General features: G+C 46.9%; 1 protein-coding gene across 50 annotated transcripts in view; it reads left to right on the top strand.

Annotated features, from left to right (window-relative positions):
• LOC104138520 (transcription factor 4) overlaps positions 1-15357 on the top strand; it is a 231608-nt gene that overhangs the window by 58330 nt on the left and 157921 nt on the right. For 35 of the 50 annotated variants that reach the window (XM_068924439.1, XM_068924438.1, XM_068924435.1 and 32 more), the window contains 2 exons: positions 9241-9302; positions 11297-11393. The exons of the other annotated variants lie outside the window; for them this stretch is intronic. In XM_068924439.1, coding sequence (XP_068780540.1) covers positions 9241-9302; positions 11297-11393 — 159 coding nt within the window. The remainder of the gene's footprint in view (positions 1-9240; positions 9303-11296; positions 11394-15357) is intronic. 50 annotated transcript variants of the gene reach the window in all.

The raw sequence follows: 15357 nt of genomic DNA, 5'->3' as shown, positions 1-15357 counted from the left end.
CTAAAAGCATTTTAAAATCGAGACACTCAAAATAACCTTAAGATGCTGGGCAAATAGTGACGAGGGGTTGCGATTAGGAGAGCGCTGTAGGGCTTGCATGACGCAAAGGGATTTCGTGATGCCACCACAGGAGGTGTGTGCAGACAGATGGAGGAAAAAAGCATCCTCAAGGTTGGTCATGGAGAACAACAACGTTACACAGGAGCCCTCCTGCAAGTCCATGGTGGTCTCCTAATCAGCACCTTCACAGGTGGCTGGGCCTTAGGAGGGTCTCTCAAAGCCTCCACCTTCTCCTTCTGGCTTTGTCCGGTTGCTAGTTTGGAACAGGAATGTCCATCCGCTTCTTATGGAGACCTTCATCATTTAACCTTGCCAGTTGTTCAGCTTACCCAGTGTCCAGGTGAGCAGGTGACCATAAACGATCGTAACTTTGGAGTGGTCTAGCTTATTGGGTTCAAGTAAAAATGAAGCATTTTAACATCAGTATAGAATTATGAATATTTAGTAAATGAATTAAGACACCCCGACTTTATAAATCACATTCAGTTTATGAATGAAAAAGAGAAAAAAGAGAAGCTGTCACTTTCCTGCTAATCTCTATCACCTCTCAGGTTAAATTAATCAAGAAGAGGCATGTTTTTCTCAGGGCCCTCTTCCCCCACAGTGGCTCCTCAGCCAGTCCAAGGCTGAAACAAAATCAAACCTTGAGTGACCTGCTAAGCTGGACAGTTAATACAACATTGGATAGAACAGAACCTTAAACTTTTTCTTACTATCTGTTTATAGTTTCAGCAGATCTGCTAAAAACTGATTAAGTGCTGGAATTATGCAAATAAAATTGGAATGACTATGTGAAAGTCATCTGTCCTTGCAAGCACAAAGTCTATGTCATATGTGTATTAGAAAATAGCTTATGTAACTCAACTAAGCACAATGTGAGGTTTTATGATCTCATCCCAAGGCAGGACAATGTAATTCTTTGTTATGAGAATTAAGATTGAGAACAGTTTAGTTTGTTTACACTATTGAAGTTTTATAGCAAATGCTGTCAAGTGGTGCCTCAAACAGTCCACGGGTATTTGTACAGACTTTTAAAATTCAAGCATAAAATAAAGTGACCATCTGATTCAAATGAATTTTCCAATTATTTGTGGCTTTAACAGAAGCTATTGAAGTGTATTGTATATATCTGGCAGCTGGTCCTACTTCTTTGAAAAAAACTAAAGCTTTGTATCTAATCCCTTGAGCAAACCAGTGGTAAATTGTTTATCAAATAAGTAGGAGAATTCTCCCATTTCGAATCTGTGCTGTCTTTACATTGCTGTCCCGGAAAGGATAATTGCATGCAGCTTTGTGCATGGGGCTGTTGAAGGGCTTCCCGACTTGCCTATTCCTCTCTCCTTGTCCGAGCCCCAACTCTCCTGTTGCCTGAATGCCCTGTGGCATCCCACCACCCTGGGCCTGCAGCCTGCCCAAATCCTCTGTATCTTCTGATACTGAACTTCTAGCCTTCCTCTGTAGTCTTCCTTCGGTATTTTGTCATCTTCTGCTGAGCTCATTTTTGATTTAGTTCTTAAAAGACGCAGTACTCTCAGAAAAAAAAAAATTATTCTGAAAAACATGACGTTATTAACAGAGAAGGTCTCAGTCCACAAAATGGGTGTGTTTTACTTAATTTGCATCAGCAGGATCTGATTTACTATTTGAGTAAGGTGCCTCAGAGCACAAAGAGGTAATAGCAGTCCCCAAATATCTGTTAATCATAGTTGTCCAAGTATGAAAATCATAATTAGAGTCTAGAACAACTGTAATTGATGCAATGAGAAACGATAAGAAAAGGTTAGTATATCCTGTGTACAAAAATGTCTATTTATGTAGAGACTTTGGTCCTTTTCCTTTTAATCTGAAGATATATTTGACTATAAAATTACTTACATTGGTAAATATACATTTTTTTCCCTTGAAGATAAAATTTAAATAGGAAGAAGATGTTTGTCTCTTTCCATTTCCTATTCTATGTATTTTAGGTCATGTTAGCACCACGTAGCTGTCAGTCTCTTCTCAGGAAATACGTTGGGTCAGCATGCAGAAGGGATTACTGGTGCAGGTGAAGATACACTGGACAGGTGACTTCAGAAGTGGAAGACTTGGTTTGCAAACAGACCACAGTTTCCCATGCACTTTCAATATTTTGGAGTATTTTCTCTATTTTTACATTTTTTATGCTTCATATTTTTTAGCATGTAAGACTGGGTCTTTGATCCTCTACGCTAAAATCATCAGAAAGGTAGCTGGTCTGAAACATATATTCTAGTTATTCACAAAAGAGAAAAAGTCATCAATGTAAGCACTTTTATGCTCTTACGTGTTAAAACATTTTCCAAATGTGTTACAGTATTTTGTAATTGCAATAGTGCAGTTCTATTTCTGAGCTGAGCAAACACAAATAACAATAAATATTATTTTGCACTTGCATACATGAAATTGCAATTTGTCAAGATTATCTTTGGCTTGACTTGCAGTTTATTCAGAGCCTTTAAAAGAATATCGTCTAGCACTGAGTCAGAGAAAAGTTAAATAAACATCATTCAGCGTTTTTCTTGTTCTGAAGTTGATAGAGAAAGGCAGGATTTCTCGCAAGGCCGCTTCTGAGCCCAGCCTGCTTCCTCAGCACCGGTATTGCTACAGCCATTAGCTGCCGTGATTTTGATTGCGCTGCTCCTCTGAATATCACTGTTTTAAACATGCAATAGGCTTTATTCTGGATTAAGTGAACACAATTAATAAAGGTGACATTTTAGTCGTAGCTGAACTCAATTACAGAGCTCCCAGAGAAGTGGACTTTTGCTCTCTGCCTTTGCATGGCAAGGAGGTTTGGCCAATGAAAACAAACTGACTTTACTCGTCCTGCTCACTTTGCTCCTGGAGCATTTAAAAGTATGTGTATATAGATGTGTGGCTCTTTTCTAGGTGCTGCCGTGACCGGCGTGGTGGGTTGTTTCGTTCCCGACGGGCGGGAAGACCGGGGTGAGCTCAGGGGAAGGGATGGGGAACGTGCTCCGGTTTGGCGTGGAGGCAATGGGGCAGGGATCGGTGGGCTCGAGCAAATAACCAACCAGCCACTGCGCCCTTGTTTCTTCTGTCAGCTCATGCAGTTGCTAGATTGCCATTACTTTATCTGCCTTAACATGAAGAACGTATTTCTTTTTACATCGCTTGTTCTCATATTTATCATCTTTCATGTGACACCTCTTTTATGAAGCAGTTCATTTGTAATTTTGATACGCAGTTCTTAATTACTTTTGCTACTCCTTGAGTTTTCTTCTGTTTCCTTTTCTCTTTTTTTTCAAATCTCTGTCTGAGGTTGAAGTGCCTGTAGTATCCGTGATGCCATTTACCAGGGCAAAGCATAAGAATGTAACTTCCCAGCCTATGATTTTAGGATGTCATGTATGTGCCCACGTTTGCTATTGGTGGTGGCTGGAGGTTCAAACAAAATTGTACTTCAGAGTCATCTAGTTTGTTGTCTCATGTTATTGCTACAGTTTTGGGTGATTTTCTAGATATTTATTGTGGATTGTTCTTGCAAAGAGGAGTCCGTGGTTTTTTCCAGGTGTGTGTTTTTCCGGAAGAATGTCTATTTTCTAGTCTTAAAGTCTCCTTGGGAACACCTCAAGGGATTCCATGCAACTTTTACCAAAGAAAGTTCAAGGCACTGGCCGTGGCACAACCAAGGCCATGAAAGCTTGCTTAGGAGCTGGGGGCCTACAGTGCAAACAGTTTGAAATCACACGTACTGAGTGAGCAGTAAGTTGCCCTTTAGATAACTTGAGCTTGAACTTCTCTTCTTTCCTGGAGCTGGGAGGTGTCTGAGGACTGCAGATGAAGCAGCGTTGTTCATTTGAAATGCGGGGCGCGGAGGCTGTTTGGAGACACCTGAGTGAGCAGGGCTCGCACGTCTCCAGCACTGGCGGAGGCGGAGGTGTGACAGCAGCAGCTACACGACAGCCTACAAGTGCCACCTCGATGGGTTTGGCTCTCCGTGGTGGTGTCTGCTGCACTTGTCCGTATTTGCGAGGCGCGTTCAGAGCACCCTCAGCAGGTGGGGCACCTCCAGGAGGCTTGGACGCAATATGAGTGTCCTTCTGCCTCGTTTCTCGGCGGTGGGTTTAGCTGCCAAGGGAGCTGTGCTCCCAAATCCAGAAGTCCATGGGTTGCTCAAAACGCATGGAAATACCTGTGGGGTTTGGCAGTGGCTGGGGTGGGGGCTGTCTGGAGCTCCTCCTTGGGCTTGGGCTGCTGCATTCTGCAGAAGGGCAGCTTTAGGCACCAAAACGAGTGCTCTGGATGTCTCCCTGTATCCTCCAGCATTAGCATCCTCACTAAAACTGCAGTACCGGCCAAGAGAGAAATGCAGTCAATGCAGATCGCAACTCTGCTTTTCCAGATCATTAACAGAGACAACGTGGATTGAATCTAGCCAATCTCAGTCCACAGCACTGAACAGCTTTTCTAGATTCAGTACAGTGCTCTTTTTCCAGGTCCTTTGCTTAAAACGCTCAGAGAAATTTGACCCGATTTGAACCCTAGTTTTGCTATTTTTAAATAGGATTTCTGAGACGCTGAATGGAGCTTGGTTACCTTATTTCAGCCGTATTATATTAGTCATTTACAAATCATGGTCTGAAAAACTGGCGAAATTTGTCTGCCGTGATTTGCTTTTTGTAACGTCGTATTGCCTAATGCTTGTGATGAAGTGAGGTTAGTTTATGGGAGCGAGATTCTGGAGTAGCCTGCATACCTGTGCACGTTCTGCAGCCTGGGGTGGATCCAGGCTCTGAGACTAAGTCACGGGAGAGTTCTGCATGGACTTCAGTGGCATCAGGGTTTCACTGCCCTGATTACCGAAGGGGCAATACAGAGTACAAAATAAACTGGCAGAATTAGGCTTAGGCGCTTCCAAGCCTTCTTGCAATATATGCCATGCAAAATTATTAGTAAACTAAGCTAGATGAAGCAGGTAGTAATTACTTTGGTTTTTTTTCTTCTTTTCTGCAGAGGGAAAAATGTGCTGTTGATTTGAGTGCTGTTTAGAGGGGGACATAAGTTAGCTGTCTTTGGACTACTGGATCACAGTAAAAGAATACTTATAAATGAGATAAAAAGAGACAAGGAACATGCATGCAAGGTGCAGGCTCCCATCTGTTCACGGAGCACTTCAGTGCTGCACCCCAACATATAACCCCTTCGTGGCCACAGGCAAGGCAGCGCTTGAGGGCTTCCTGCAGAGAATAACCCGTCCCACAAGCGCTGACCCTGCTCCCGGGACACCCTAAATCTCCATCGCAAGCTGAAAGGAAAGTTGGACCTTGCTAAGGGTTTGTCAGCAGTCGTAGCCTTCTGTGTAATATCGGAGCAGTGGGAGACAGCCATGATACGAACACAGCAACAGTGGGAAGACTTCGACCGGTTTCTTTTCCATTTAAAAATACAGGAAAAATTATTTTTCAACAAATCCACCAAGGCAATCAAATCATATTTTCTTGCTCTTTATACCTGTTTATGCCTAAGAATAATTTCCATCTTAGTAAGCTCTCAATTTCCCAGCTGAAGATCTGGGTTTGTTTAAAGAACACATCTTTTTTCCCAGCTAGAGCTTGCATTTTTATAGAGCTCCATGATGTGAGTTTTAGACCGAGTTCTTCCTTTTTGACTGTAGCTGAGATAAAGAATTAGTAGTTTAAAACAATAACTACATGTTCCACTGTGATCAAGGAATTAGATAATCTGGCATGTTTGCTTAAGGGGTCTGTATCTTGGGGCTTTTATAGGGCAGTATTAAAGCCCTGAGCCTTCTTATTATGCCAATACCCAGAAGATTGCTTTAATGAGAAGTAAAGGGCCTTTTTCCAATTACAAGGGAATAACTGTATTAAGTTCCTGTGTTATGTCAACCTGCTTTGATTTGATTACTGCGAAAGAAATGGATTTATCTGTCAGTGTTACTTAATTAAGCCTTCTCATTGATGTTTTGCAGAGTAATATAGTGTAGTTTGCACATTTAAGTCTAAATACAAAGAAAATTGGTCAAAAGCTAAGACACGACCCCTGAAGATAAGGTACAAGAGTCGTTGCTTTTCATTTTCTGATCAGAGCCCCGAACTTCTGGCTTTGGTGGAAGAATTTTGGCATTATATGGGCTCAGGTTAACGTAAGGTAGAGGGCAAGGAGTTTTCAGACAAATTCGAGGCTGCTAAAAATTTTGCAGTCTAGGCAAATCTTACAGTTATTCCATGAGCTTAGTCTCCTAATCTCTGCCCGGTGTAGTACGCTCGGGTGAGTAGAATGACGTCTCCGTGCCTTTCTCCATGTCTTTCTTCTTCTGATATATTCCAGAGAGCACCGAAAAGGACGACTGGGCAGCAATTCAGCTAGCCATGAAATCATACTCTTAGCTGTAAGCGTGCAAGGAGTTCCCCTCACTTGACGTGACCGCCCAGCGGTTGGCCATGAGGCGAGTGTTTCCACGTGCTGTTGGGAAGTGCTTGGCGCTGTAGGGCACGGCACCAGCCTGCCCTCCCTCCCGCTGCTCCTGCCCGCGGGCAGCGAGCGCCAGAAAAGAGTTCCCGCTCCAAACGCAGCTCCGCAGCCTGTTTTTTTTAAGTGACTCATAAAAGTCCTCATGACCACAGCATCTATGTTCCTAAAGAATAAATAAAAATGCACAGTGTAGCAGTCTGAAAAGCTTTATTGCCCTGTAAATCTTGCCCCTCGCATTAACCGTGACTCAGCGTGAGGGGCCTCGGCAACACGGGTAGTTTCAGATAAGCTAATTTTTCATAAAATGAGTGTGTCGATAAATAACGTTTCAAATGGGGAGCTGTTCGGATAACGCGGGCGCCCGCAGCTGGCCGTCGGCGGGCTGCGGCGCGCGTGCTGGGACACCGGCCGGTCGAGACCTTTGCGCCCCAATTTTTAGCATCTAAGCACGGGCCTCGTGATGATGCGCGCACCCCTGGCCGGTGCTTGGTTTGTGACCTTTGGAAACGTGAAGGGCAAAAAAATACAAATATGGAGCAAAGGTGTAGGGAATATTTGGAGTTGTGCCTCCGATTAACGTGTGCGCGTCTCTTTGTCCCCTGCTAATTTTTCTGAAGGTTTCAGTAGGGATTTTGGAAGCTACCTTCAAGGATGCTGCGGTTCCCATCAGAGTCAGTGGGATAAGAGCTATTGTTTTTTAACAGGCTGTGGACCAGGCTCTAAAGAGTTAATTGCCTGTTACATAACACAAATGATTTTTTAAAATATGCCTAATTAACCTAATAGAATGGTTGATCTGATCTGTCAGGTAAATGATACACATTTTCTTTCTTTTTCTGGAGCTTAATTAAATATTTACCTAAGAGTGTCTTGTGCTATTAACACATTCATCTGTTAGTGAGATACTAGGAGCAGTAATTGAGGGAAAGTATTAATCTCTCCAAATGTTTTTACGCTGGAAGTCAGACGTGAGTGGTGGCACTACGCCTCCGTTAGGGCGCTGGTGACCGCAGCTGTTCCTCAGAGAAGTGGAGCTGCCCTTCCCACGGGAGACGCTGCTGCCCGCGCTCTTCGGCTGCGTGCTCAGAAGGTCCCTCCAGCCATCCAGACCAAACACGTGGGTTTTTTTTTTTTTCCCCCAATTAGATTAAAGCTGCTGTTCGTGCGTGGCGAAAGGCAAGCAATAGTATCATTGTGTTAAGTTGCTAGAGGAGTGAGTTTAACACTTTAATATGCAATAATGCAGTGATAGGCCAAAGTCAATCACATTTCATGATGCCATACGTAAGACGTGTAAGGGATGCAACCAGTAGGGTCCAGCCCGTCAACAGACTAAAGGATGTGCTCGACTTTAAGCATGAATGACCTCATTTACTTGAACTAGCGCCAGAGTGAAGAAGATGTCCGTGGCGTTATTCACGCGCCGCCGTTAGACCCGTGCTCACCTGCCTCGCGGGGCTGGTGTCGTGTTTATCCGTTAAAGTTTTTAGCCAGGCGGAAAATCGCAGGGGACTCCCGACTCGTTTCAGTAAAGGCTGCAGGATGGCAGCGGCTGTGCAAGCGTGTCCCAGGACGCTTCGCCACGCTGCAGCGAGTATGACGCCTGCAGCCTTAAATAGCAGCCTGAAGAGCTGAGTTTACGGACTTGAGCGACTTCTCCAGGGGCTCGGCGCGGCGTGGGAGCGAGCCGGACCTGGCCGGCGGCTCGCGGCGCCCTGCCTTTGGCACGTCGGCTTGCAGCCGGGGCACCTTTTCAAGAAGTTAGTCTGGGGCTTTTTTTAGGCACCATGTTTAAAACAGCATGAAGCGTCACTAGGAAGTTTTAACAGTAATAAAATTGCTTAATTGCAAAGAGCTCATTTCGTGCTCGGAAAGGCTGGGGGAGAGCGGAATAGAAACGTTAGCATCCGAGAAGGACTATCGGGAAAGCACTGGGGGACGTGGAGAGCGTTGCTGTGCAGCGTGTTCACGGCTGACTTTTGTTGAAGAGAATTTGCCACGGCAGTCTGTAGCTAGCACCTTTCACCCAGGCCACAGCACCGCGACGCGTCGCTCCTGAGGATCCTCTTCCAAAAGGAGGGGGGAAATGGTGAAAACGCCCCGAAATGAAACCATCCAGAACCACTGGGCGCTCTGCCAGCGATTGCAGTGAATTCGCTGTCGGGCCGTAAAGGAAAAGGAGAAGCATCCCCTGTGCGGTTAGCTTTACGAACGTGCTTTTCTCGTCCTGACCTCACTGAGGTGCGGATAACGTGCTTAACTGCTTTTCTGGAATGGGAGCCTAGATACAGCAACGTGGGTTACGTTTACCCTAAGCATGCCTTGCTTTGCCGTCTCAGTTTGGTCCGCTCTCTTATGTTTTATTCTTTAATGTTTGACAATACCTGGTTTTGTGCTGGAGACTTTGGTACAACTTTAACTGGTGCAGTGCAGTCACTTTTTAAACTCTCGAGAAACGCTGAGCCGCTGAAGTAATTTTTATGTTTAAACCTCAGGTTCCTGAGGGTCCAGTTCATTTCTGCTGTGAATTTAAATGAGTTAATTTAAGCAGTGGGTCAGAAGCCACTACCATCGTAGTAGCCCTGTGCCTGATTCTTAATTAAAGGCAACAGGAGATTAATTTGAAACATTAATTTAAAAGTGCCTATACAAAAGGAAAGAATTATTGCAATAAAGCCTAAAGAACTTTTTTGTCCCTAGATGTAGAAGACAGAACTAGCTCAGGGTCCTGGGGGAATACAGGACATCCTAGTCCATCCAGGGTAAGTATATCTAATCTTTTTCCCCAAACCAGACTTCCTGCATATGTAAATTTACAGTCTTAAATATGAGTTTTACACCTGATTGCATAGAAAAACGGGCATGCAGAGTGGGCTCTAGCCTGCCTTCTCTTTAAAATTGCCTTTTTTTTTTTTAAAAACATTCAAACCTGATCCTGTGGTTGAATTTGGCCCCCGCTCCAGCACGGCGAACGGGTAGCGGGAACGCCGATTAAACCCCTTTTGCGGACGCCAGGGCCGCGCACCCGCTGCCCCGAGCTGAGCGCGCGCCGCCCCTGCTGCTGCTCGCCGTCCCGTTGTCCCCGGGCGGGTTTTTTTGGGGATAGCCGGCGCTGGCTGCCCTCCGGAAACGCGTCGGCTGCCCGGCTCGGCGCGCCTGGGATTTCCTGGAGCTCGCCGCCTTCGCTCTCGTTTTTATCCTCCTGCCTGCGGTACGGTGGGATTCAGTCGCTGCGGCTGCGGCTGCAGAAGGTCCTCCACAACCTTCTGGAGTCTCAGGCGGCCGACTGCGTCTCGCTTGAGCAGGGCAGAAGCGAAGCGCTGCTCGCCGCAGAGCAGCTATGGCCGGGGCGCGCGCAGCCCGTGCCCGGCCGTCCCGCCGCGGGGCCGCGGCTTGGCGTTCCCTCGGGGAACGCGAAGGGTCAGAGCTTGCCTGGAGGTCAGTGCCCTGGAGCATGTGGCTGGGGAGGTGAAACGAGGTTTGGTTGGTCGTGCTCGCTCCGTCCCCTTCTCCGCTGGGCAGATTCGGCCCTTTGGCCGACGCTGAGCGCGGCAGGGTGGCGCCCGGCCCCACCGCGCGGGCCCCTTTTCTTATTCCCCATCCCGTTTAGCATCCACGACGTCATTACTTCACACATCTGCCAGTTTTATTTTTATCCCCCCCCCCTTTTTTTTTTTTTAACTTGACACTCGTATTGCTTCCTAGGGAAAAACGTTTTGAAAAGTAAATTCTAAATTTGCACACACAATTATTTATGCATGCAAAAGCTTGAATGTGAGCGCACAGTTAAGTTTTGCGACACAAAGGAAAGAGCACGAGCCTGGGAAGAATTCTGAAGTTCCGGCAAGGCTGTGCCCTAACTCGTGGCGTTATTCGGCAGAGAGCTTGACCCCCCCGTATCTCCTGCTTTGTGAAATGACGATGGTATTCCCACCTTGGAAGCATTAGTTTCTTGTGAATACAGAGGAAAGCAAACGTTACGTAACTGCTGCGCACGGCTCCTAGTTGCAGTTCAGTTTTAAGATGGCTAATCTCGTGACCGGACGCAGAAGGCTGTTTCGAAAATTAGGGACCCGATCCTGCCAAGGCTTGTCCATGTATTTTCTTCACCGTATGGGTAGCACCCGACGCTGTTGATGCCCAGCACAGTACTGCCGGGAGAGGGAATGCAATGCCGCACCCAGGGACAAGAGGGGCAGCTCATACCCAGTAGTGACTTACCAAATTGCATGCATAAATACTAACGCCACGGAGGATCGGTTTTCGGTGAAAAGTAACTTTCCACACCCAAACAGCGTGAAACAAATTTTGAAATTTTATTTGTAGGTGAGTCCATGTATATACATCAACAAGGTGATTAAGACAGTAAATTTATACATAAAAACTCGATTTAAAAAGCAAACCACCTGAAGAAATATTTCCTTTCTGTTTTTAACAGATGTTATTAGCTTTTGTGTTAAGGGAAGTTTTTTCGTTGAAGTGCGCAGCACAAATTTCCAAGAACCTCAGATCAATCACCGGTTCTGGATCATCCCCAGAACAAAGCACAGTCGATTACTAATGAAATAAAAATTTGAAACAGCTTTAAAAATGTCCTGGAACGCATCACTTCCAGCAGAATCAATAGAGGAAAACAGTAAGAGGAATAATAATTCTTATAGCTGGTTTAAAACTCAGAAGGGAGCTATGGGCCTGTAGGTTTCGAAAAAATGCTTGTTAAACTTGTACAAATGTGTTTTTCCCAATTTGTTAACAGAACTATGGCGATGGGACTCACTATGATCACATGGCGAGCAGAGACCTTGGCTCACATGACAATCTCTCTCCTCCTTTTGTCAATTCCAGAATACAAAGTAAGAAACTGCATTTCCTAACTTGATTGTGTTTTTGCAAGCAGAGTAAAAATGAGCGAACCGGCCGTAAAACCCGGAGGGTTTCACTCCCTCGCCCTCGCTGCGGGGGTTGGTGGGCGCCAGCCGATGGGGGCGAAGGTGGGGTTTTGGTGGTGGTTGTCCTTCTGCGCTACCCTGCAGGCCGGGAAGCGCGTCCCGAGCGGGTTTGCCGAGCAAACCAAACGGTCTTCTTGTGAGCGGCAGGCGACGCAACCGCGCTATCTGCCGGAAGAGGTAGAGGCACTTTTCGTAAAGCTCAGCCTTTTCTTTTCGGAGGTGTGACCGGTTGGCAGAGGAAAGCAGAGCATGCTCTGAGCAGGGCTTTTCAAGCAGAAAAGGATGGCTGAAAGTACAAACATACGTTCACAAGGGGGAACGGATAAAATAGCGGGTTGGGGGCCCGTGCGGTCCGTCCCGCTCGAGACAAGGGCGGCGTTGCCCGGGGCGCGGGGCAGGCGGGTGCCTTCCACCCCACAGCCCATGGCAGAAAGTTTTAACGCCCCGGACTAATCATTTAGTTTAGCCGCAAATACCGTAACCGCATGAAGAGAGGCTATAATTATTCGTAAGTGACTGATAGCTACTTTCTTTAATTATGGTTGATAAATGAGTTTAGTTAAAGTAAATATATGATGTAAAAATATTAGTAATGCTTATGCTTGGCCAAGATCACACCCTTCTTCTGCAGTTGTCAATGAACTAACCAAATGCTTTGCTTTAAAGGATTGTACGTAAGCCAAAAACAACGTGGAGCTGTAACTGTGATATATCATTCTTCAGCTCTAATATATGCCCCTAAAATATGCCTTGTTTTTGAATATCGGGGGATATTTGTGAGTTGTTTAACATATGGGACAATGTTGGAGCTTGTAGTCATTTTTATGTATTCACGTACAAAACATGGTTACAGCAGTTTTAAAGGGTCTTATATAAGCCAAAAAAAGCACGGCAATTTCAACACTCCCTCCGTAACTCACGCCGTGGGGCTTAGGCAGCGTGCGGAGACGCTCAGCCTTCTGCGAAACCCGCTGCCCTGCCCGCTGCCCCCAGGTTTAACCCTGGATTTGGGCCTTAAAAGTCTCTCTCTCCTCCGTGCCTTTGGGTTACGAACAGTCTCTCGTTCCTGTCTGTGACTGTTTTTGCCAAACTTAGGGAAAACAGTGGTTTCACTTGGATTTAAAAAAAAAAAATAGCTGTTACGTTAACATAGCGGCGAAGGCCTGCTGTTGAAGGATTTGAGCAGGTACTCTGGGCAGCTTGTGACCCCCTCCGCGAGTTTCCCCGAGACCCCGCTGAGCTGCGGGCTGGAGCGTTTTTGTGTTGTTTCTATGTTTTGGAAATTTCCGCTGGGAACCGGGCTCGGGCTGTGGGCGCCGGGGCTCCCGCACGCGGTTCGTCGGTCTGCCCTTGGCCCCGCGGCCAGCCCCGCCGTTGCGCGCTTTGCACCGGCAGAGGCACCACGGTAATTTGCTTTTCCTGCTCTCCCGTCCGTCGGCATCTGATGCAGAGCCTGAGACGGACACGGAGCCGGACTGCCCTCCGACCGGAACCGGGTTGGTACTGGGGTAGCGCTGGTGACTTAAATGAAGTTCGTCCTGATTTAAGGCCGTCTGACAGCAGAGTAAGGACCTTAGCACGTTGCCTCTGAATTTATAGCTTTTAAACAGCATAATTTTTATGTTGATTAAATATTTCTTATCTGTCTTCCCATTATTATTATTAATGCTTAAATCAGGACCAGGCTGGATAGTTATGTGATGAATATTACCCCGTTTGCGGAAAAGAATTACCAATGACAGCTTATTTGATTTTGTGCGCTTTTCTTTTCCGTGCTGGTTTGAACGAAGTTGTGTACAGTTAACGAAACCCCCGTCAGCTCGGTATTTCATCTCGGGGTCTTCGTTTTCGGGTGCTTTGCTTGCTTCTCTGGAGGGCAGTCAGGGAGCCGAAGAGCAGCCAGGTGCCCTCTCCCCCCGGCACGGCGGGGCAGGGTCCCGTCCTTTGGTCCATGCAGCCTTAGGTTTGGGTAGTTCCATGTCTGTCTTGCCCTGTAGAAACATGTGCATGTGTCTGCACTTTCCTTACTTTGGCCTAATCTAAAGCGTTCGCAGGGTAAGCTAGCGTGTAAGGTTAACTTTGCAGACAGCAGCTTTCCGGGCAAGAAAAGTTTTGCAATAACTGGGGATAGTTACTAGTGACGCTGTACCTGTGAACCACAAACGGTTGTAGACACGCTGTGCTTGAACGCGGGTTTATACTGCACGTTTTATTTTTCAAACATTTATTTTAAAAATACATTTTTAAGCGGCCAGAGTCTAGTAGGGAGCCTCCGAGCTGGTCTTTCCACGAAGCCGTTCGGCGGTTAGCTGAGAGACCAGCAACGCTGTGCACGTAGCTCTGAGTTTCTGCCTCCTCAAAGTACCGCTTCTGTATAGCGAAACACGGTTTTCCGGAGTCCGGGTGCTCTTCTAGGTATATTTTGTTTTCCTAAGGGTAAGTGAAGAGTACTTATTTGACCCGGAGTTAAAGCTAGGTGGATGGTGACAGTTCAGGGCATGGCGGGCGTTGCAGCCGTTTCTCACGGTCTCCTCCGTTTCCAGGTTCCTTCTTGGTGAACGTTTTTTATCCTACCACTTAGGCTATCTTGCTAGTACATTAAATCATTTGCTAATATATAGTAACTTGTCCCGAACCCCCCTGTAGCTTAATGGAACGTCTCACGGCAAGGATTAGATGGAGGTTTCGGGCGCTGTTGAAGAAAGCTGCTGGCTTATGTGGTGACCTTTGAATCTCATCTGGCTTGGTGGCTGATATTTTGATTTGGTTACTGTGGTCATATTGTGACAGCTGCTGGTTCATTATAATTCAGTTCCTCTCCTCCGTTTGCCTACCAGGAATATTTAGGTTTGTGTTGCTTAGAGGGCTCTAACCATTCTGAATTTACCGCAGCGCGCTGTAGAAGGTGAAGCGCTGTGAATGCCAGCGGCCGCCCGCGCCAAGGGGAGAAGCACCGTCCGCCCGACAGACCGTCACGGCGGAGCGCGCAGGGAAGAACTTGGGGCGGGAGGGAAAACTTCTCCTGGGATTTACACAACTGATTCACTAAAGTGTGCTGAACGGAGTTAAAATGAGAATAGAAAATATCAGAGGCATTTTTTGTTTTCCTGCATGGACGCTTGGTGTGTTTCTCCCCTTCTCCTGTAGTATTTCTGGTGTTCACAGTATTGGTTTTGTAGACCTTACTGAAAGAGTCCCTAATCTACTGACTGACTGAAAGGCAGGCTAGAAAACTTCTGGTTTTGAGAGTGCTTTGGGACTCTCTAAAAGGACTTGCACTCGCTGCACGCGCGTCTCCCAGTTTTTACAGGAGTCGGTCGACGTGAGGACGTAGTATGCAAAGACAAAATCTCGGCTTGCGTTTATTTTCGTTTTCTGTTGCTGAATGCAAAAGGCAGGACAGATGCAATTTAGCGTTAGCATAACAGAGGAATAACTTCTTCCTCCGAAGTGCTTCCCCTCGTACTGCTCTACTCCGAGTCGCTGCTGCGCTGGGCTGGCTTGGGCTTTCAGAAGAGCGCTTGCTCGGCGCGCTTGGGGGAGGGCTGGCCCTCTAAATTCGCCAGAGGCAGGCCAGCTGCCTCACGAATTGCATATTTTTCCTACGGTTTCTTCCTTTTCCCTTTTAAAATCCCGAGCTGGCGGTTTTGCTTGGAGCAGCGCCGTTGGTGAGAAGGTGGCATCTCCTCGCGGCCTCGGAGCTGGGGGGCGCGGGGCAGGGCGAGCGGGGCTGGCCGCTGGCCGGCCGCGCGCCCTGCTCCGGACCCGCCGGCGCTCGACACCCGCGCGCGCGCGGCCGCCTTTCCCTCTCCCTGCCTGAACAAAAGGACGCTGTGTATTTCACACGGGTATCGTGAGACGTGATAAA

The sequence above is a fragment of the Struthio camelus genome, chromosome W (genome assembly GCF_040807025.1).
Source record: "Struthio camelus isolate bStrCam1 chromosome W, bStrCam1.hap1, whole genome shotgun sequence".
Classification (NCBI taxonomy): domain Eukaryota; kingdom Metazoa; phylum Chordata; class Aves; order Struthioniformes; family Struthionidae; genus Struthio; species Struthio camelus.
The sequence above is the reverse complement of the archived record's forward strand: the minus strand, read 5'-3'. Positions and strand labels throughout refer to the sequence as shown.